At 40.4% G+C, this 21,690-nt stretch overlaps 1 protein-coding gene across 1 annotated transcript in view; it reads left to right on the forward strand.

Moving 5' to 3' along the window:
• The first annotated feature begins 52 nt into the window (after positions 1-52).
• The window catches only part of DDX49 (DEAD-box helicase 49), a 42,854-nt gene continuing 21,216 nt past the window's right edge, over positions 53-21,690 (forward strand). The window contains exons 1-7 of the mRNA XM_089670794.1: positions 53-228; positions 8,924-9,047; positions 12,167-12,252; positions 13,217-13,338; positions 15,386-15,573; positions 18,092-18,232; positions 19,741-19,816. Coding sequence (XP_089526920.1) covers positions 114-228; positions 8,924-9,047; positions 12,167-12,252; positions 13,217-13,338; positions 15,386-15,573; positions 18,092-18,232; positions 19,741-19,816 — 852 coding nt within the window. The 5' untranslated portion in view covers positions 53-113. The remainder of the gene's footprint in view (positions 229-8,923; positions 9,048-12,166; positions 12,253-13,216; positions 13,339-15,385; positions 15,574-18,091; positions 18,233-19,740; positions 19,817-21,690) is intronic.

Raw genomic sequence — 21,690 nt, forward strand, 5'->3', positions numbered from 1 at the left:
TTCGGGATAGGAGGCGGGGACTGGCACCCAGCAGCCAATGGAGCCCAGCGCTGTCTCATGAGGACAATTGTCTGTACCGGAAGTAGTGACACTAGTCACACGTGAAGCCAAAGATGGAAGGCTTTGCTAAGTTGGGGCTGTCATCATGGCTCATAGAACAGTGCAGACAGGTGGGGATCTGCAAACCCAACGCGGTCCAGGAGAACTGTATACCGCCCATCCTAGACGGTGAGTACATTCGAAGAATGACCACAGACACCTGACTGCACTGATATTCTGGGGTACTTCCAAAAGAGGCTCATTTGTTTACACTCGTGTATATTGCACTGAAGTGGAGTGTAGTCAAGTGGATGCTGATCACCAGCAGCACAGCAGAGAGAAGTCCGAATCCCAGCATATTCCTTTGTTGTCTAATGTATTTATGCCGGGAATGTATCAGTATCATCGTTGTAGTGCTAGGCTGGGGATGTACTGAACTGCACATTGGGATGATGGCATGATTGGCTGCAATGCTCAGCACTCTCATTAGGTGGCAGGATATTTTTACACACATACAGGTAACACTCGAAAAATTAGAATATGGTGCAAACGTTCATTTATTTCAGTAATGCAACTTAAAAGGTGAAACTAATATATGAGATAAACTCATTACATGCAAAGCAAGATAGTTCAAGCTGTGATTTGTCATAATTGTGATGATTATGGCTTACAGCTCATGAAAACCCCAAATCCACAATCTCAGAAAATTAGAATATTACATGCAATCAATAAAACAAGGATTGTACATAGAACAATATCGGACCTCTGAAAAGTAGAAGCATGCATATGTACTCAGTACTTGGTTTGGACCCCTTTTGCAGCAATTACTGCCTCAATGCGGTGTGGCATGGAAGCTATCAGCCTGTGGCACTGCTGAGGTGTTATGGAAGACCAGGATGCTTCAATAGCGGCCTTCAGCTCTTCTGCACTGTTCGGTCTCATGTCTGTCATCTTTCTCTTGGCAATGCTCCATAGATTCTCTATGGGGTTCAGGTCAGGCAAGTTTGCTGGCCAATCAAGCACAGTAATCCCACGGTCATTGAACCAGGTTTTGGTGCTTTTGGCAGTGTGGGCAGGTGCCAAGTCCTGCTGGAAAATGAAGTCAGCATCCCCATAAAGCTCATCTGCGGAAGGAAGCATGAAGTGCTCCAAAATCTCCTGGTAGATGGCTGCGTTGACCCTGGACTTAATGAAGCACAGTGGACCAATACCAGCAGATGACATGGCTCCCCAAATCAACACAGACTGTGGAAACTTCACACTGGACTTAAAGCATCTTGCAGTGTGTGCCTCTCCATTCTTCCTCCATACTCTGGGTCCTTGGTTTCCAAATGAGATGGAAAAGTTGCTCTCATCAGAAAAGAGGACTTTGGACCACTGAGCAACAGACCAGGTCTGTTTTTCTCTAGCCCAGGTAAGATGCTTCTGACGTTTGTTGTTCAGGAGCGGCTTGACAAGAGGAATACGACATTTGAAGCCCATGTCCAGGATCCGTCTGTGTGTGTGTGGTGGCTCTTGATGCACTGACTCCAGCCTCAGTCCTCTCCTTGTGAAAGTCCCCAACACTGAATGGCCTTTTCCTGACAATCCTCGCCAGGCTGCGGTCATCCCTGCTGCTTGTGCACCTTTTTCTTCCACACAACTTTCTATTAATGTGCTTTGATACAGCACTTTGGGAACATCCAACTTCTTTTGCAATTACCTTTTGAGGCTTTCCCTCCTTATGGAGGGTGTCAATGATGGTTTTCTGCACAACTGTCAGGTCAGCAGTCTTTCCCATGATTAGGCTGAACCAGACTGAGAGACCTTTTAAAGGCTCAGGAACCATTTGCAGGTGTTATGGCTTAATTAGCTGATTAGAGTGGGACACTTTGAGCCTAGAATATTGCACCTTTTCACAATATTCTAATTTTCTGAGATTGTGGATTTGGGGTTTTCATGAGCTGCAAGCCAGAATCCTCACAATTATGACAAATCACGGCATGACCTATCTTGCTTTGCATGTAATGAGTCTATCTCATATATTAGTTTCACCTTTTAAATTGCATTACTGAAATAAATGAACGATATTCTAATTTTTCGAGTTTCACCTGTATATGGTAATGATTTTGTTGTTACTCAAATATTTTTCTTTTCTGCAGTTCTTGATACTATGTTGTAAGTAGTAGTAGCTAATGTTTAACTCTTCACTTACTGATATATGTGCAGCTGGAAAATGGCATCATAGTAAATTATACAGAAGTAATGGAAACATTACTCCAATATATTAATAGGAATAGATTTACTGATTTCATACAGTACATGTATGCGTAAAGCACTACATATTGAACTGTTTTATTAGGAACCTGGAAAATTATGTTTAAAAAATGTATACTGAAAACAAAGATTACAAACGCCAAGTAAAAAAGTATTGCATTTCTGATAACAATGAGGTTATTATTGATCTGCATGGGGATTGTGGCTGGAATATAATGGTTACACATCCCATACAAATTACATTTCACCTTTTTAGATACAAATATGGGTAAAATTACTTTTAATTATGGGGGGAGGGGGAGGGGGAAATCATGGTACTCTTAACCTATTTCGGATAAGCAAATGCATATATTTATTTTTCTACATGGGGATTATGGGTGCATTTTTGTGGATACACATGCCAAGGATCATATTTGATCTACTTCTGAAAAGAAATGGCATGGTTAAACATGCCTAGGAACAAATTTGACCCCTTTCTGATAATATGAGAATAACTTTTTTTTCAACATGGGGATTATGGGTGGATTATTGTGGATACACATGCCAAGAACGATATTTACCCATTTCTGAAATTATTATGAGTATAGTTATTTTTCTACATGGATAATATGTGTGGAATATCATGGTAAACATGCCTAGGAACACATTTGACCCCTTTCTGATAAAAATGAGAATAGTTATTTTTCTACATGGGGATTATGGGTTTATTATTGTGGATACACATATCAAGAACCGTATTTGACTTTCTTCTGAAAAAGATTAAGGGCATAATTCTTTTTCTACATGGGGATTATGGGTGGAATAACATGGTAAACGTGCCTAGGAACACATTTGGCTTGTTTCTGATAATGATATGATAGTTGTTTTTTTACAGGGGGATTATTGTGAATACACATGCCAATGACCATATCTGACCTTTTTCTGAAATAATTATAGGTATAGTTATTTTTCTACATGGGTAATATGGGTAGAATATCATAAAAAATATGCTCAGGAACACATTTGTCTTGTTTCTGAAAAGAATATGAGAATAGCTATTTTTCTACATGGGGATTATGGGTGGATGATTGCAGATACACATGCCAAAGACCATATTTGACATGTTTCTCCTAAGAATATGGGTATAGTTTTTATTCTATACGGGGATTATGTGTGGAATGTTTTTAAACATCATTACCATATACAGTATGTGTGTAAAAATATACTGACAGATAATGAGTGTTGAGCATTGCAGCCAATCATCCCAAAATGCAGTTTAGTACGTCCCGTTAGGCTACTGTGTTATTATTATTTTACAGGATTTACATAGCGCCAACAGTTTGCTCTGCGTTTTTCAAAATGAAGACAATACAGCAACGATACAGTTCAATACAAGAGGGTTAGGAGGGTCCTGCTCCTTCGAGTTTACAATCTAAGAGAAAAACGGGTGGCCATGTAATCCTATGGAACTCTTTACACTGATTTGTAAAATCCTGCATTTTTGGTGCTGGTTTAGTGTGGTAAAAAGACACACCTCCCCATTGAAATGCATGGAAAATGTGGCAAAAAACACATCCGTGTTGCATTTTTGATGCAGTTTTTGATTCGCATGTCCTGTGTAAAACGCACTGCAAACGTGACAAAAGTGCATATGCGTTTTTAAAGTGTTTTTGCTATGGATCAGTGTGAAAGTAGTCTTAGCCCGGGTTCACACTGATGCGGTGTGGAATTCGCACCGGTTTCTGTGCGATTTCCACACTGCATCATGATCGCACCCCGTTCATGCGAACCGCTGCGGGTGTGTATTTTAAGTTAATGAAACCCCCGAAATGGATTCGCAAAACGCAGTGCGATGTAGAGAATTGGATCACATGGGTGTGAATACTTATGCGATCCAGTTCTGGTGTGGACAAAAAAAGTTTCCTACACTATTTTGGTGTGGATGCGGTGCGATCTGAGCCTTACAAAATGTATGGCTCCAATTGCACTGCACAGAAATTGCATGTCATTTGCATGGGATTTGCACAGGAATGCGATGCGGTTCCTGTGCAATTCACATGTGATGTGCTGCCCACTTTAGTGTGAACCCAGGCTCACAGTTCTTAGGTGCTCACTCAGGCCAGTAAATATTTTTTAAATAGTTAAAGTGGTAGTAATCTGCCTACAAATAATCCTAAATAATGGGCCCCATGCAGTGTTAGGTCATAATGTACTAGTATGCATCGCATACTAGTACATTACGACAGACTTACCTGTACATGGAGCCCTCCAGCGCCACGCTGTCATGACTCTCCGGTGCTGCTATCTTCACCTGGTTTTCCTTCCAGGTTTGCAGGGTCTAGTCATATAAATGGCTGGAGCCACAATGACGTCACTCCCACGCATGCACATGGGGAGACCTTGGCTGCGGCATGGAGCTCTGAAGTAACGGCATGCTGTCCCTTCAGAGTGCATGCGCCGGTGACATCATTGGCTGCATGCTTTGTGAATATCCCCTAACGGGTGCATGTTTAGGAGATATTCACTGTACCTACAGGTAAGCCTTAATATATACTTATCTGTAGGCACAACTTAAAAAGCGGACTTTACTACCACTTTTAAAGGGCTTGGTTTATTTATTTATTTTTTGCACACTATCTTTTTTTTTTTTCTTTGCTGTCTATTTTTAATGATTTTTTGCTCCGATCTTCTATAATGGATGTAATATTGATAATTTGCTGGGAAGATATTAAATGTAGCACCAGGAACATTTTAAGAGTGCTGTAGGGCACAGATGTTAAAGTCGTTTTAAATCCAAAAACAGAAATGTAGTGTATAAAATGTAAAGGCTATGTTCACCTTTAAGAAAGAGAAAAAATAATCCATGATTTTACAAAAAAAAATGCATTTATTCTAACAGAAGCCTGCAAAGCATTGCACCCATGATCAGTGGATTGCAGATACAATGTCAGGCTTTTGCAAGCACATCCTACAGCACCCTGCCCATACCTCTGTACAGGCTTTGAGTTAGAAAGCTGGAGGAAGAATGAAGGGATTACAAGTGTGTTGATCAGCTTACTCAAATTCCATTGAGAGCTACAAGCAGTCTGCCACGGTGGCAGACTGGATTTATAGTTTATATCTTCCCAGATTCCTGTGAATGAATGATGCAGCTGTGCAGGCGGAGCCCCACACTGATTTCAAATGTGACAGCAGTTATAAGGAACTCCATCCACTGTCATGGCAAAGGGGGGGTGCAGGAACATGATGCTACACCCTAAACACAGGTGTAACATGATCTAAAGTTGAACTTAGCCTTTCGGGAAGAACTAAACCCTTATCTCATTTACAGCCAAGGAAGCTGCCATCTTGGCCTCAGTTGCCATGGAGCTGCACATGTGATTAGTTATGACACCGACCATTTGATGGCTTGAGGGCATAAGCTACTGTACAGTTATACACAGCATGCCTTGAATGTAATTGTTTTGGGAAACCGTTAAACCATTGGATCTAGTTCTGCTTTAAGGAAGAGATGCCATGTCATACAGAGGTTTATATGACACCAGCCATTAGAAGGCTTGATAGTTTAGTCGAGAGCACAGGTAACTTTGACAGTTATTATTAACATCATAGTTCGAATTTAACTGTTTTGTGAAACCGTTAAATCAATGGGTTTGGTTCTATTTTAAATATGTTGGCTGCGTTTTTTTGTTTTCTTTTTTTAGTCTTTTTTTTTTTTCTTTATTTTGGTGTTCCAGCAGGAAGTCCTGTTATTTTTAAACTTCATCTAACAGACCAAACTGTCTAACAAAAGTGGCAGTTAAAGGAGTGAGACAGTTATCATTCACAGCATGTCTTGAATGTAACTGTTTTGCAAAACCGTTAACCACTTCCAGCCCAGGCCAATTCTGACATTTCTCTCCTACATGTAAAAATCATAATTTTTTCACTAGAAAACTATTCAGAACCCCCAAACTTCATTAAAATTTTTTTTTTATATATATATATATATATATATATATATATATATATATAATTTATTTTTTTAAAAGAAGAAGCCCTAGAGAATAAAATGGTGGGTGTTGCATTTTTTTATAAAGGAAGGGAGAATATTGCCAGCACATCGAGGTTCATCAATATGGGGCCAAAAGTTTTAGAGAACGATCACATAGTTACAACAAGGCAACGTTTCGGAATCTCGCTGGACCGCTTCAGGCATGTGATGTCGCAGGCATGTGATGTCGCATGCCTGATGAAGGGGTCCTGCGAGACTCCAAAACGTGCCTTGCTGTAACTGTGTGATCGTTCATTAAAACCTTTGGACCCATATTGGTGATCTTCTGTGTGCTGGTGACATTCTCCCTTGCTGATTCTGTTGGGTTCCAGCCTACGGTCGCTGCAGCACCCACTTATACACACAGCCATTTTTAATGCAGGAACGTGTGCGTTTGGATTGTACACTTGCAATTTTTTGTCACACAGTATGTACACAGCGATTTTTCAAACACAATTTTTGTGGAAGAAATACAATTTAATGCAAAAAAACACAATATATAACCCAATTTTTCAGCAAAATATAAAAGATGATGTTACAGCGATTTAAATAGGTACCTAACATGTCACGGTTTAAAACTGCAAATGCTCGTGGAATGGTGGCAAACTACAGTACTTACAAATCTCCCATAGGCAATGTTTTAAAAATTTTTTACAGGCTACCAGTTTAGAGTTAGAGGAGGTCAATTTTAGAATTATTGCTCATGCTATAACATTTGTGGTGATAGTTTGTGTGGTGCGAACACAGTTTACATACGTGGGCCTGACCTACGTATGAGTTGGCTTCAGCGGACAGGGCCCCTTTCATTTTTTTTTTTTTTACACTGTCCCTTTCATTTTTTTGATTACTTTTTTTCCTACCACTTGAAATTTAAACATCCCTTGTGAAAGAAATAAGGGAGGACCGTTCCTCTTTATGGACACATCTTTGGTCAATAAGACCCCAGATATCTCCTCTGCCCTGGAAAGCATGAGATAAAAAAATATATAATTTTTTTTTTCGTAATCTCTGCTTTCCAGGAAAAAAATGGCAGTGTTTACATCTGCCAGAAGCGGAAATGATGTCACAGCGTTGCTTCTTGCCTCCTAGGACCATAGAGATGACTGGGGACCATCCAGTCCATGGCCAGCTCTATGGTAACCCGGCGGCACCGCTGGATGATACCGGGCTCCCCGATCACACAGGAAAGGCATTGGCGTGCAGCAGGAGAGGAGGGATGTCCCCTCCCACTGCCTGTAAAGGCAATCCAGTGGCTAAGCTCGAAAGAGCAGGGCCCTCGAACCCCTCGTGTATTGTATTGTTACTGTCTTGTCTTATGTTCTGTCCCCCCTGCTACTGTACAGCGCTGAGCATACCCTTTTGGCGCTATATAAATACTGTATAATAATAATCAGTCGCTAGAATGGCTTTTACAAAACAGGAAATCGCTGGCTGAAAAATAGATACCAGAACAATGCCTGTAACTGCAGGCATCATCCCGGTAAAGTCAAGGATGTCCATAGACGTCCACCCGTTGGGAGGTGGGTAAATTAATGGGCTTGGTTTTGCTATAAATATGGTGGCTGCTTTATCTTTTAGATTTTTTCCCCCTCTATTTTGGCTTTCCGGCAGGAAGTCTGTTATTTTTAAACTTCCATTAACAGATCAAGCTGTGCAACAAAAGTGGCAGTTAGAGGAATGAGACAAACCATTTAACACTGACAGGGGTGCTTGTCTTTGCTATTTCTCATTTACGTAAAATATTTATCCAAAAAGGCATAACAACAATTTGCTGTAACTGCTGAAAAAGTGTTAGCTGGAGTTTCAGCTTTGAAGCGAAACTAATGTAACTACATTTACCTCCTCTCTAATGGTCCAAAGTCTGCAAGGGGTCCCACGCTTGCATCTTCTCCCCAGCTCCTTCTGGGTGCTGGTCTTTGTTTGTCTCCATTGGCTGGTGAAGAACGACGTAACTCCTTCATTTGCACAGGAGTCAGCCATCTTGGCACACAGGCACCGTGCAGCCAATATAAACTGAGCTGCAAATGTGCCACAGAAAACTACGAGAAGCCTGATAGGTGTATCCTATTGCAGAACAGATATTGCATGTCTTTTATGTGATAAGTATCCTGCCTGCTCACCAGCTTTAGTATAGATTATTTGATTATCAAGTCCATCTAAATCTGCTTGTTCATCTAATACTACCCCTCCCTAGATTGACAATGTGGCAGGTAGGTCTCTCATTTGCTCCTCCCTAGTAAAAGTAAAGGGTGGAGAAAAAAAAGAAAACTAATGTAGCCACCACATGTAAGGGATGGTAAGCTGCAATATATCTGTAAAGGAGTTGTAATAGCAGTGATCTATAGCAGTCCCATGTTATGTGTCTGATTGATGATATCAAGGGCTGCATTTGAGGCCCATTATGCCATGAAAGTTGACCATGATCACCACTGCTCAGTGGTGATCACTAAATTCTCACACCTTGAGTCTGTGGGGGACCGATGCTGCATCCATCTAAGTAAGTATAATTAAAAAAATAAAGAAATAAAAAATCCTATACTTCTCTTTTAATAAAGTTCTGTATGTGACTTGAGGGGACAAATTGAAGGTTTCACATTTTTCTTTGTATGCTCTTAGGTCGGGACTGCATGGGTTGTGCCAAAACTGGCAGTGGTAAGACTGCTGCTTTTGTGTTGCCTATACTGCAGAAACTCTCTGAAGATCCTTTTGGAATATTTTGTCTGGTGCTCACACCAACCCGGTTAGTATAAACCATTTAACATCTGCTAACAGTCTATATCCTTCTCTACAAAACAGTAATTTATGGGCATTTTTTTTCCATGTTTCTGTATTTATAGTTATCCAAATACATATTTAATTAGGTTGTCCATATTTCAAGCTGTTCTAGCTAGATTTTAATCTGGTACCATCTTTTGGGACGGTATAGAAATATGCTTCTCACTAACCAAACTGTAATTTTATTTATTTATTTTTTAATAGGAATGGTGAAATAGCATATCATATGATACATACAGTTGTGTTCAAAATAATAGCAGTGTGTTGAAAAAAGTGAATAAAGCTCAAAATCCTTCTAATAGCTTTTATTTCCATACACACAAATGCATTGGGAACACTACACATTCTATTCCATTCTAAATCAAAACATGAAGAAAAATATATCAAATTTGTGTTGTTCCTCTAAAAAAATTGAAGAAAAGTGAATATTAGACTGTTCAAAAAACTAGCCGTGTTTGTATTCTTCTTTACAAACTCAAACATTCACTATATAAACTGAAAAATGTTTGAAGATTTTGCTTTCCTTTGAATCACTTAATATTTAGTTGTATAAGCACTGTTTCTGAGAACTGCTGTACATCTGTGTTGCATGGAGTCAACCAACTTCTGGCACCTGTGAACAGGTATTCCAGCCCAGGATGATTGGACTACATTCCACAGTTCTTCTCTGTTTCTTGGTTTTACCTCAGAAACTGCATTTTTGATGTCACCCCACAAGTTTTCTATTGGATTAAGATCCGGGGATTGGGCTGGCCACTCCATAACGTCAATCTTGTTGGTCTGGAACCAAGATGTTGCACGTTTACTGGTGTGTTTGGGGTCGTTGTCTTGTTGGAACACCCATTTCAAGGGCATTTCCTCTTCAGCATAAGGCAGCATGACCTCTTCAAGTATTCTGATGTATTCAAACTGATCCATGATCCCTGGTATGCGATAAATAGGCCCAACACCGTAGTATGAGAAACATCCCCATATCATGATGCTTGCGCAACCATGCTTCACTGTCTTCACAGTGTACTGTGGCTTGAATTCAGTGTTTGGGGGTCTTCTGACAAACTGTCTCCGGCCACTAGACCCAAAAAGAACAATCTTACTTTCATCAGTCCACAAAATGTTGCGCCATTTCTCTTTAGGCCAGTCAATGTGCTCTTTGGCAAATTGTAACCTCTTCAGCGCGTCTTTTTTTCAACAGTGGGACTTTTCGGGGGCTTCTTGCAGATAGCTTGGCTTCACATAGGCGTCTTCTAATTGTAACAGTACTCACAGGTAACATTAGACCTTCTTTGATCTTCCTGGAGCTGATTGTTGGCTGAGTCCTTGCCATTTTGGCTATTATTCTATCCATTTGAATGGTAGTTTTTTGCTTTCTTCCCTGTCTTTCAGGTTTTGGTTGCCATTTTAAAGCATTTGTGATCATTTTAGCTGAGCAGCCTATCATTTTCTGCACTTCTTTATATGTTTTCCCCTCTCCAATCAACTTTTTAATCAAGGTACGCTGTTCTTCTGAACAATGTCTGGAACGACCCATTTTCCTCAGAATTTCAGAGAGAAATGCACTGTAACCAGCATGTACAGCATTTGCTGCCTTCCTTCCTTAAATAAGGGCAATAATTGCTGCCTGTTTTTCAAAGAATGAATGACCTCACTAATAGAACTCCACACTGCTATTATTTTGAACATGCCCCTTTCAATTAGTGATTCAATTACACAGAATCAGCAGCGTGCATGTCATGACTGTTGGGTCTGTTGGATTTCTATTACTCTACTACACCTGCTAGTACATTATTTGCCATGTAGAAATATCATTTCTACCAAAAACAGTGATTGATCAGGTTAGTGATGTCTGACTGCTATTATTTTGAGCACAACTGTACATACTTCTTTTTTTTTTTTTTCTTTTTTTTTTTAAATTAGGAATGGTGAAATAGCATATTATTTGATACGTACTTTTTTTTTTTTTATCCTGAGTTTAGATACTGGCTAGCTGTACACGCATAGTATGCCTGCACACTTGCACTTTATGTCAGACTCATCTGTCAAATGATCAACTCCATTGTCAGTGCTTTAGCGCTTCCATCTTCGCCTGGTCTTCCTTCCAGGTTCGCTCTATTCAGCTGCTCTATTGGCAAGGCTTTGATGACCTCAAATCAGCGCATGCGCACAGGAGCCATATCATCATGGAATAGAGCGGATTCAGTAATTCATGTGTGGCTCAGTGTTCATTGCTGCTAACGGATAGGACAAAAAATTTACTGCTGAATTTACTTCAATAAAAACCCTGCCTGCCAGCATTTGTTTTTTAAATTTTAATACCACTTTTACTACTTTTGTGTTGGATTAAATAAAAGAACCTCAAAGCATGTAATTCTAGAAATCTTTGCTTACCTTTCCTTTGACAAATGCTAGCTGCTTGGCTCTCATGCTGACCCACTGGCTTCAGTATTAGGACATTGACCAAGAACAGTAATGCACATAAGAACTCTTGACATTTCTCAGCTCCATACTAGTTCCAACTGGGTGACTAAGGGTGCACTAACACTATCCGTTTCAACCGTTCCTTGGTCTTCCATAATCTGCTTTGTTTTTGTAATGTGTAAGTGCTCCAAACTGTGCCCCAGAGAGGTTAAACCTTGTCAGGGACCACTTGAAGGAGGTGTTCCCAGGCATGGTTCACTTGTGACACGTTACGCTTCAGCTGGAGGGAAAACCACACCTAAGCTCAAGACTCTCCAAAGATGACTGAATACAGAAACAGGGATCACTGTGGTCTAGCAGCAGAAGTGATGATGTAATTGTGCCAGGGAACACTTGCTTATAGCCCAGTGTATGTGCAGACCAGCGGTGGATTGTGGAGGGGGGGGGGGGGGTTATTTAACTCGGGCATGGTTCAGTTCAACCATGCCCAATGTGAGTGCACCAAGAGTATTGAAGCCAATGAGTAAAAAAAGCAGCCAAGCAACCTGCATTTTCTGAAAGGTGTTTAGCAGTGGCAGCTCCAATATTTGAGGTTTACTTTTATATGATAATAAAGAATTATCAATTTATATTATTATTATTATTATTTTATTTATTTTTTTTACACAGAGAATTGGCTTATCAGATTGCAGAACAGTTTCGAGTTCTAGGCAAGCCACTAGGTTTGAAGGACTGCATCATCGTTGGAGGAATGGGTGTGTGTTAAATATTTAAAATTCATTAATGTATTAGTCCATGTACATGTTTTTCTCTTTTTGATTAGAGTTCTACACAGGAGATTTCAGGTAACAATTTTGTTTTGTCAGTTAAATTGCTTGTTGTATGCACCATCCCTTTTAACAGTTTTAGACTTTTCCGAAGAAATTCTGTTTACATCAGTATTTAAATACTCGGGTACATATGTTTGTTTACTATATTTCCCACCTGGGACAAGGCTCTTATGTTGGTATATTCACACAGTTTATGCCTGAAGAAACATTCAGTTTAAATTGGTAAAATACATTCCAAGAGCATCTAAACAAAAGGTGTACAATGTTTTTTTTTTTTTTTGTTATTTTATTTTTTTGTAGCCTTAGCCTGAGTAAAGAAGCATGTCCATTGTTAGCATGCTGTAGAAAAGGACACTTTCTCTCTGTGGAAGTAGTGGTCTCTCTGCAGTGGTCTAATGTGCTTCTTCCTGAGTTGAAGCTAGAATGCTTTAAATCAGCAGGGAGCGTGGGTCTTGCTGATTATAGATCTATAGGTCTGACTCAGCATGGAGTGTGTCCAAACACTTGCAGAGATATCACTTCTTCCAAAAAGAGCTCAAGGTCTTAATTTACACAAGGCTGGCAGGGAACAGGCTTTTCTACTCCAGCTGTGGCAGCATTTTAAAGAAAACGAACTGTAAGACTTTAAAGCTCTTGTGGTGTGATGTGCAACACCTTTTGTTGTTCTGCACCTGGAATATATTTAGCTGATTTTAAACTGAAAGAAAAAAAAAAAAATGTGTGTATGTGTGTATATATATATATATATATATATATATATATATATATCTGTATCACAGAGGTGGGCCTGCGGCATGCTCCCAACTAGTTGTCTTCATGGAAAATACAAACTCTAAGATCGTTTTATATATTTGTCTTTCAGTTGTAATTGAATCCTATTTTCTCTTAGATATGGTTGCCCAAGCCTTGGAGCTCGCCAGAAAGCCACATGTTGTCATAGCTACACCGGGTCGGCTAGCTGACCATATTCGGAGTTCTAACACATTCAGCATCAAGAAGATTAGATTTTTGGTAAGACTGATAACTTAACCTCTTGCCGACCGCGCATAGCCGAATGACGGCTTCACCGCGGCCGGCCAGTTCTGGGTGGACGTCATATGACGTCCTCCCAGAACGCGCTCTCCTGCACGCCCCAGGGGGCGCGCACCCGGCGATCTCCGTGATCGCTGTGTCCTACGGACACAGCTGATCACGTGATGTGGTAAAGGCCAATCACAGCGGCCTTTTACCACCTGATCAGCGGTGTCCAATGACACGCTGATCAGAGGGAAATGCAAGTGCCGGTTCTTGGCTGCACTTCCCTCACACTGTCAGATCGTGAGGAAAGTACTGTCGAGAACCGGCAGTTGTCAGAGCGGGGATCGGCACCGATCATCGGGGCACTGATGATCAGTGCCCTGATGATCGGTGCCCAGCAGTGCCACCCGCAAGTTCCGCCCAGCAGTGCGCCCACTAGCTCCGCCCACCCGTGCCCAGCAGTGCCACCCACCTGTGCCACTCTGCAGTGCCACCCACCTGTGCCACTCTGCAGTGCCACCCACCTGTGCCCAGCAGTGCCACCCACCTGTGCCCATCCACCTGTGCCCACCAGTGCCACTCACCTGTGCCCACCCACCAGTGCCACCCACCAGTGCAGCCCAGCAGTGCTGCCAGTCAGTGCCACCAGTCAGTGCCCAGGGGTTGTGCCAGTCAGTGCCGCCAGTCAGTGCCCAGCAGTGATGCCAGTCAGTGCCGTCTATCAGTACTCCTCAGTGTCACCTATCAGTGCTGCCTATCGGTGCTGCATATTAGTGCCGCCTATCCGTGACACCTCATTAGTGCTGTCTATCAGTGCCGCCTATCCGTGACACCTCATTAGTGCTGCCTATCAGTGCCCATCAGTGCCGCCTATCAGTGCCCATCAGTGCTGCCTCATCAACGCACATCAGTGAAGGAGAAAAAATACCTGTTTAAAAATTTTATAATAGAAACAAAGAAACTTTTTTTTTTTCAAATTTTTTGCACTTTTTTATTTATAGCGCAAAAAGTAAAGCGCCCAGCGGGGAGTAAATACCACCAAAAGAAAGCTCTATTTGTGAGGAAAAAATTATCAAAATTTCATATGGGTACAATGTTGCATGACCGCGCAATTGTCAATCAAAGTGCGGCAGCGCTGAAAGCTGAAAATTGGCCTGGTAAGGAAGGGGGTATAAGTGCCTGGTAGGCAAGTGGTTAAAGCAGAACTAAATGAATCTATACTTTACTTTTCCCTTTAAAGGCGAAGTATAGCCAGAGCTCTTTTAGCTATACTTCTAAAAGTCAGAAGAGTGCAGTTCATTCTCCACTCCTGTTACCCATTTTCAACTGACAGTGGGCTAAAGGTCACTGTCAGCTGACATCACAGAGCCAGTCTGACCATATGGTCGGGATCCATCCAGAAGCCTAGACTGGCACCTGGTTTAGTCTCTCGGCAATCCATCGAGGGCCTACGTGCAGGAGGGGCAGAGCAGAGAGCCAGCGACTGAAAGCCACAGCTCTCTGCTCAGAGCGGAGGGGAGAACTGAGCGATCAGCGGTGTTTTATCGCTCAGTTCTTACTGTAGAACTGGCAGGCGACAGATGCAGCATCGGATGGATGTTGAAGCCACGTAGGTGAGTATAAATGTTTTTAGTTTTTTTCTTCATACCTAATGTTTCCTATCCCTTGCCAATGTCAGCACACTTCTCCTGGTCTTCGGCCATCTTCATTGGACAGCACAGGGCGACATCGCTCTTGTGCTCTCTCAGGAGGCTGTCATTCCAACCCACTGGGGCAGTTCCAGGACTGTAACCTGAACTGCACATGAGCAACTCCATTTACATTGCCAGAAAGACAGTGGGAAGGCAGGTAGGTGAATTTTATTGCAGAAGAGACATTGCATTTTGTTACAGCAAAGCTTTAGTTCTGCTTTAGGATATGCATAAAATAATAGCTTCTGTTATTATATAGCTAGTGTTATTGTAGTAGTTATATATTAAGTGTAGGGAAAAATAAAATACATGTATTCCCCACTTGTAAGTAATGTACATATGCCCCTTAGGTTCTAGATGAGGCAGATCGTCTGCTGGAACAGGGTTGTACAGACTTTACTCAAGATCTGCAAGTCATTCTTGGCGCTGTTCCTGCCCAGCGACAAACTCTACTGTTCAGTGCCACCTTAACAGACACCTTGCAAGAGCTGAAGTCTGTTGCCATGAACAAACCATTCTTCTGGGAATCCACTTCAGAGTAAGAAGCAAAACATTTGCAATTTCGACTGTTTTATTAATGTATTTATTTAGCTAATTAGGAAGTTTGGCCCTATTTTGGCAAAAGGGGCTGCAACTAGTAGTAGGAAACTTTAAAAAAAAATTTTGTCAGCTTTGGACACATCACACTCTGCACATGTTCGGCATTGTTGCTGAATACCAAATTTTTGAATTTGCTCTGCAGATAGTACTTACTTTTTTTTTTTTTTGTCTTGTCCTCTGCTCCTAGTTTTATAAAAGAAGCTTTCCTGACCTTCCTGTTGCACTTAAAAATATGGCTGAGCTACTAACAAATTTTGAAGTGGAACTAAACAGAACAGTATTTCTGCTCCAGCAGTGCAACGATCAGCTCCCTTTCAACATCTTCTTTCCCATGTTGAAAACGTTTATTAAACATTTTCAATAGATACATCAAAAGCAAAGGCACAAAGCATAAAATGGTTACAGAATAGAGGTAACCTTGGAGGTGTCCAACTCTGGCTGCAGTGTAGAAGATGAAAAAAATTAAAGGTCATCCAACATATTGAAAAAGTACAAAGTCTACATGAATGGAGAGATAGGGCATTGGCAACTTAATAGAGTTGAAGTTGTGAATATCAGGGTGGGCTGTTGCAAGTGGCAAAGTTGTATGCCCACATGTGAATATAAGTAATGAGTGCCCAAACAAGAAGATGGGCAAGAGTAGAAGGGAGGAGGATGGGAATGGCATAAGGAGGAAAGATGAAAAAGGTGATCATTCCCAGGGATAACCTTGCAACATCTTCAGCCGGTCGTCTTTTGGGCTCAGTGTCAACATTTTTACTCATATCCTGGTCTAGTTTATATTTCTGCCTTAAAGCTTAAATCCAGGTTGAATATTGTCTAAATTAGAGGTGCATATATTCTTTTTATTACTTGTCTCCTTTTGTGTGATTCCTTCAGATTTGAGCAGAAATCAGCATGAAACCACTTTTTGTGTGGGCTTTCCCTGTATTATAGAACGGTCACTGCTGCTTGTATCCTCCCCACTGTAGTTTTCTGCAGACAGATTGCAATTGGAGGACCTGCTGGATCCTACCTACAGCTCTGTTCTCTGTGCAGTTTTGTGATGATGTCACTGCTATCTACAAGTTAATAACTGGGTTTGCAAGGGCATTCGGTGCAGACAAAGCAAACTTATATTTTATAGGTTATATCTTTTGTGGCTATTAAGGAAAATGTTGTACCCAGAGTTCATCATTCTAACTTAACAACAGCTAAACATTTTAAGCATCTAAATACATGGATGAAATGTAGTACATAAATAAAAACAGTTTTAGCTGCCTTAGGGTTTGTATTTTTGTCTGTTTGCTCAGAAAGGAGGATGACACCACTTTTCTGTCATGAAATATAGACACCATTTACTTGCTCTTTCAGTAATAAATATATGTGCAGCACTCAAAAATCTAAATGCATAAATATCAAAAATGAATACAATTCCTCAGTACATAAATAAATATTCATACATGTAAAATATATATAATAAGAAAAAAGAGCAGTTTATGTGAAAAAATATATATAAAGTAATTCCACCAGTTCATAAAAATAGAAAAAAGGTGCACACTTCTCCTTTAATTCCTACTGGGTGTATAGAATGAACAACAATTTCCACCACCTGCACTCTGCACTCACCAGAACATGTGGCTGCATAAGTTATAAGCAGCAAAAGCGCTTTGTAAAACTACGCAAACAGCAGTAACCCTTTTCTGGGTGTGGTCCCTTTAAAATGTAATCAGTGACCAGGTCACCACAGCCCAGGACAGGCAGATAGGTAGCTGTATGGAACATATGCTCACCAACCAGAGCCAGATGTAACTGTCATAGTGTTGTATTTATTTAAAATCACCCAGCATATAAAATCGAGCATAAAATTAGAAAATACAGTCACCAGTACTTACAAATGTGGCTCCATGCTGCGGTGTGATGTCAGCACTCGAACACCCCCCCCCCCACAGTCGGCTAACTCTCTAACCCTGCTGTACAGTCAGCAGACTAGGGGCATCGGGGGACTGATGAGCTCATCTCTCTACTCATTCCTTTTGTCAGCACATTAGATTGCAGCTCACCTGATCGGCTTCCAGTACTGCTCCTTCCTTTCTCAATGTGAGTACTGCTGTACAGGAGACTGCTCAAATTCAGATACTTGCACTAGTTGACTTAAAAATATTATTTGAATACAAAGCTTTATTAATTGTGTCTTTATATCTGCCTGGAGTTCAGCTTTAATCTTTTATTGTACATAGCGCTACTTGTAAAGTAAGTTCTAAAAGGGCCCAAACATTTGACCAGCTGTGTCAGTCATGCATTCTGAAGAAAATATGGTCATTGAAATGAATAAGATTAAAACGTTGCTGCAGAAATTTAGTAATAGGTTTGTGTAGCTGGTGAGAGTTGACCAGTCTGAGCATTGTGGGTCCAATGTTGAAAAATAGTTTTAATAGAATGTGTAACTAATGAGCTCCATATATGCCTTGCTTTAGGGTGCGGACAGTAGAACAGCTAGACCAAAGATACATTCTGGTGCCTGAGAAGGTGAAGGATGCATATCTGGTTCATCTGATCCAGAAATTCCAGGATGAGCATGAGGACTGGTCCATCATAATCTTCACCAACACCTGCAAGTGAGTCCTGTGTGGAATCGCCAGACTTGATGATGGGACAGGAACCACAGGGAGTGTGTGCTTATCAGCATGGACTTGTAGGCATGATTGCTGTTTTGTTAACTCCGAGCAAGTAAAAGCTCTAGATTCCAGTGTTTTGTGGTTGCAAGGAAACAAGTTAAAAATAATTAGGTTGTGTGATTGCTTCTACCAAAGGAATTGAAGTAAGTGTGTGTGTGTGTGTGTGTGTGTGTGTGTGTGTGTGTGTTTCATACAGCCTTTTCAGTGTATTTTTAGATATAGTTGTTTAAAGAGATCCCATCTACATAATCTTAAAAATTTGTGCTAATGTTCTGAACAGAAAAGGAAAATAACTTTTTTCTACATATAGTTTGCAATTATATATGTACATACATGGGCACCCTCCACTATATTACGCTCTGGGATATGTGTCATTTGCCTGTCCTGTGTTGTCTGCTGTGGTCCTTCCCACTGCCGTGATATCCAGTGGTACACAGCAGGGAACATACGATCTTACACATTCCAAAGTGTCCAATAACAGGAGCACTCTGTGCTCTTACACAAAGAGCACCTTACTGCTCCCCAAAGAGGTAAGTATTCCTATTCTTTTACAGGGTGGCTCTGCCCTCACTGGCCACTTTATTAGGTACAACCTTGCTAGCACCAAGAAATTATCCTTCACACACTTACACCACCACTATTAGCCTGAACCATTGATACAAGGTAGGATGGATCCATGCTGTTATGTTTACGCCAAATTTTGACACTACCACCTGAATGTCTCAGCAACCAGTCTGCCCATTCTTCTCTGACCTTTGACATCAACAAGGCATTTGTGTCCACACAACTGCCGGTCACTGGATATTTTCTCTTTTTCAGTCCATTCTCTGTAAGTCCTCTGGGTTTCCAGGTGGATCTCTAGATGGTTGTGCAGGAAAATCTCAGTAGATCAGCAGTTTTTGAAATACTCAGACCAGCCCATCTGGCACCAACAACCATCCCACGTTCAAAGTCACTTAAATCCCCTTTCTTCCCCATTTTGATTCTCGGTTTGAACTTCAGCAAGTCATCTTCACCATGTCTACAAACCTAAATGAATTGAGTTGCTGCCATGCTGAATGACCACAGCATTTGCACATGTAGAGGTATTCCAGTATGTCCGCTCAGCACATTTTATGTTTGTTCTAGATGTTTCATTAAAGACTTGTGCTGAAATAGTTTTGAGACTGCCGCCACTGGATCGACAATTTTTTAATTTTTATCACAAACCACATATCCCAATTTACTTTACTGTATGGTTACAGCTCACTGTCCTGGAGAATTCAATTAAACATTTTATTTAATTGCAGTAGTCTTGTTAGAACCCTCATTTTTATTTTCCTTGGTGGTTTTTAATTTTATCTAGAAACAGATGTTTAATAACTGTTCTGCTGTTATATGTTCCTATAATAACACATTTTAGTTTAATCTGTTTTTATATAGTGAAGGCTTTTATTTTAATGTTGCAGAAACTGTCAAATCCTGAATATGATGCTTCGGGAGTTCAATTTTCCATCTGTGGCGCTGCATTCTATGATGAAGCAGGTAAATTATTTCCTGGTAGATCATCAAAGGTTTGTTGCAACAAATAATTTGTTAACCAAGTGGACGTTTTTTTTTACTAAAAAATAAAAAGGGTAACTCTGGAGGCTGTGTAACAGTATAGTGCAAGCTATGATGAGTTCTCATTGGTCAGCGCCCACACTTACCAGTGAGAATCGCTTTCCAGGATTGCGTCCCAGAAGGAGTTTCTCATTGGTCTGCACAGTTGTATGGCCAGCGCTAAAGCAAGAGTGCTTGACATTGTGAGCAGTATGCTGCTATACAATCTCCAGTGCTATTTTTTATGACATTTTTACAGCTGACATTTAGCAAAAAACAAAAAGGAAGTCATTTGTGCAGGTATGACAGTCTTCTTTCTCTTACTGAACTTCTGACACTTTGATAATTAACCACTTGCCTACCGGGCACTTATACCCCCTTCTTTACCAGGCCAATTTTCAGCTTTCAGCGCTGTCGCACTTTGATAATTGCGCGGTCATGCAAGATTGTACCCATATGAAATTTTTATCATTTTTTTCTCACAAATAGAGCTTTCTTTTGGTGGCATTTAATCGCCGCTGGGCACTTTACTTTTTGCACTATAAACAAAAAAAGTGCAAAAAATTTGAAAAAAAAAAAAAAATTCTTTTGTTTCTATTATAAAATTTTTCAAACAGGTAATTTTTCTCCTTAATAAAAAATATATATCCACCTGCGCTCCACAGACTCCTTAAATATAGCTAGCTGCTATCATCTACACCCTATACCATGGGACACATAAAATAAATATCAAGATATTGGATGAAGCGCTCTGCTATAATAATGCTAAAAAAAACAAAATTTTATACACAAATGTAAAAGTGACTAATACTTAAATAATATATGTGCTAAAATTATATAAAAAAATCATATAAGACCAGTCTGCCCCCAAATGGCTAAAACTGGTTATACATGTGCACACACAGCAAAAATAGAAAGTGACCAGGTGCTTGGGTACATAAATAGTTTCTAAATAAATACAAAAGGTTTTAAAATCACAGTGAAATACTCATAAAAAGTGACAAGTGTTTAAATAACAATCAATATACATATAATATAATCATGTGCAAAAAACATGCTATCACTCTTCTGTGAAGAAAATATATATATATAGAAGTGCTTTTTCATTCAAATAGTGCTCAGACCAAAGTGTCACTCCAGTGAATCAATCCTAAATATCCAGAGTGCCTCCTCACCTCCAACATTCGACCCCTAGAGGTCACAAATCATTTATTTAAAAGGAAAAAATTTGGGCACAGTGTTGAATGACCTGGGTGGGTGGAACAGTCCAGTCTTGAGGTGGTTAATGGAATCCATGCAATATAATGGAAGTGAAGTGAAAATAAACAATCTATCCAAACCATTTTGTAGCTATAGAGTTGAAATTTCTTAGCCACTTCAACTGATCCCAACTCATAGTTGAGGGTTGTTTAGGGTTGTTAACGGGGATGGGGGGGGCAAGTTTCCTTTCCAAATAATTTGAGTGATTTGTGTACCATCTTTCCTGTTCCAAGAGGGCTATGTGGGGGAATGTAAGGCTGAAGGGAGTTGGGGTTAGAGAATAGAGGCGTTGTCAGCCCTGGTTTAGAAGATGGCAATCCCTCTTTAGGCATCTTATTCCATACTTGCAAAGTGGTTGAAACTCTGAGCAGTAAGACATCTGAAACTGTACACAAACTGGTTTAAATTGCAAGGTGAAGATATCCTCATTTACCAAGATTCACAGTTTATCCCTTTTATCATGAAACCAATCTGATTAGTGTTCCTGCTGAGTCGTATATAGATAGATAGATTAGGTAGGGAGAGCCTTTCACTGGGGCGAATAAGTATGTCTTCAA

The sequence above is a fragment of the Staurois parvus genome, unplaced genomic scaffold (assembly GCF_062004578.1).
Source record: "Staurois parvus isolate SC_StPar_1 unplaced genomic scaffold, SC_StPar_1.0 ptg000096l, whole genome shotgun sequence".
Classification (NCBI taxonomy): Eukaryota; Metazoa; Chordata; class Amphibia; order Anura; family Ranidae; genus Staurois; species Staurois parvus.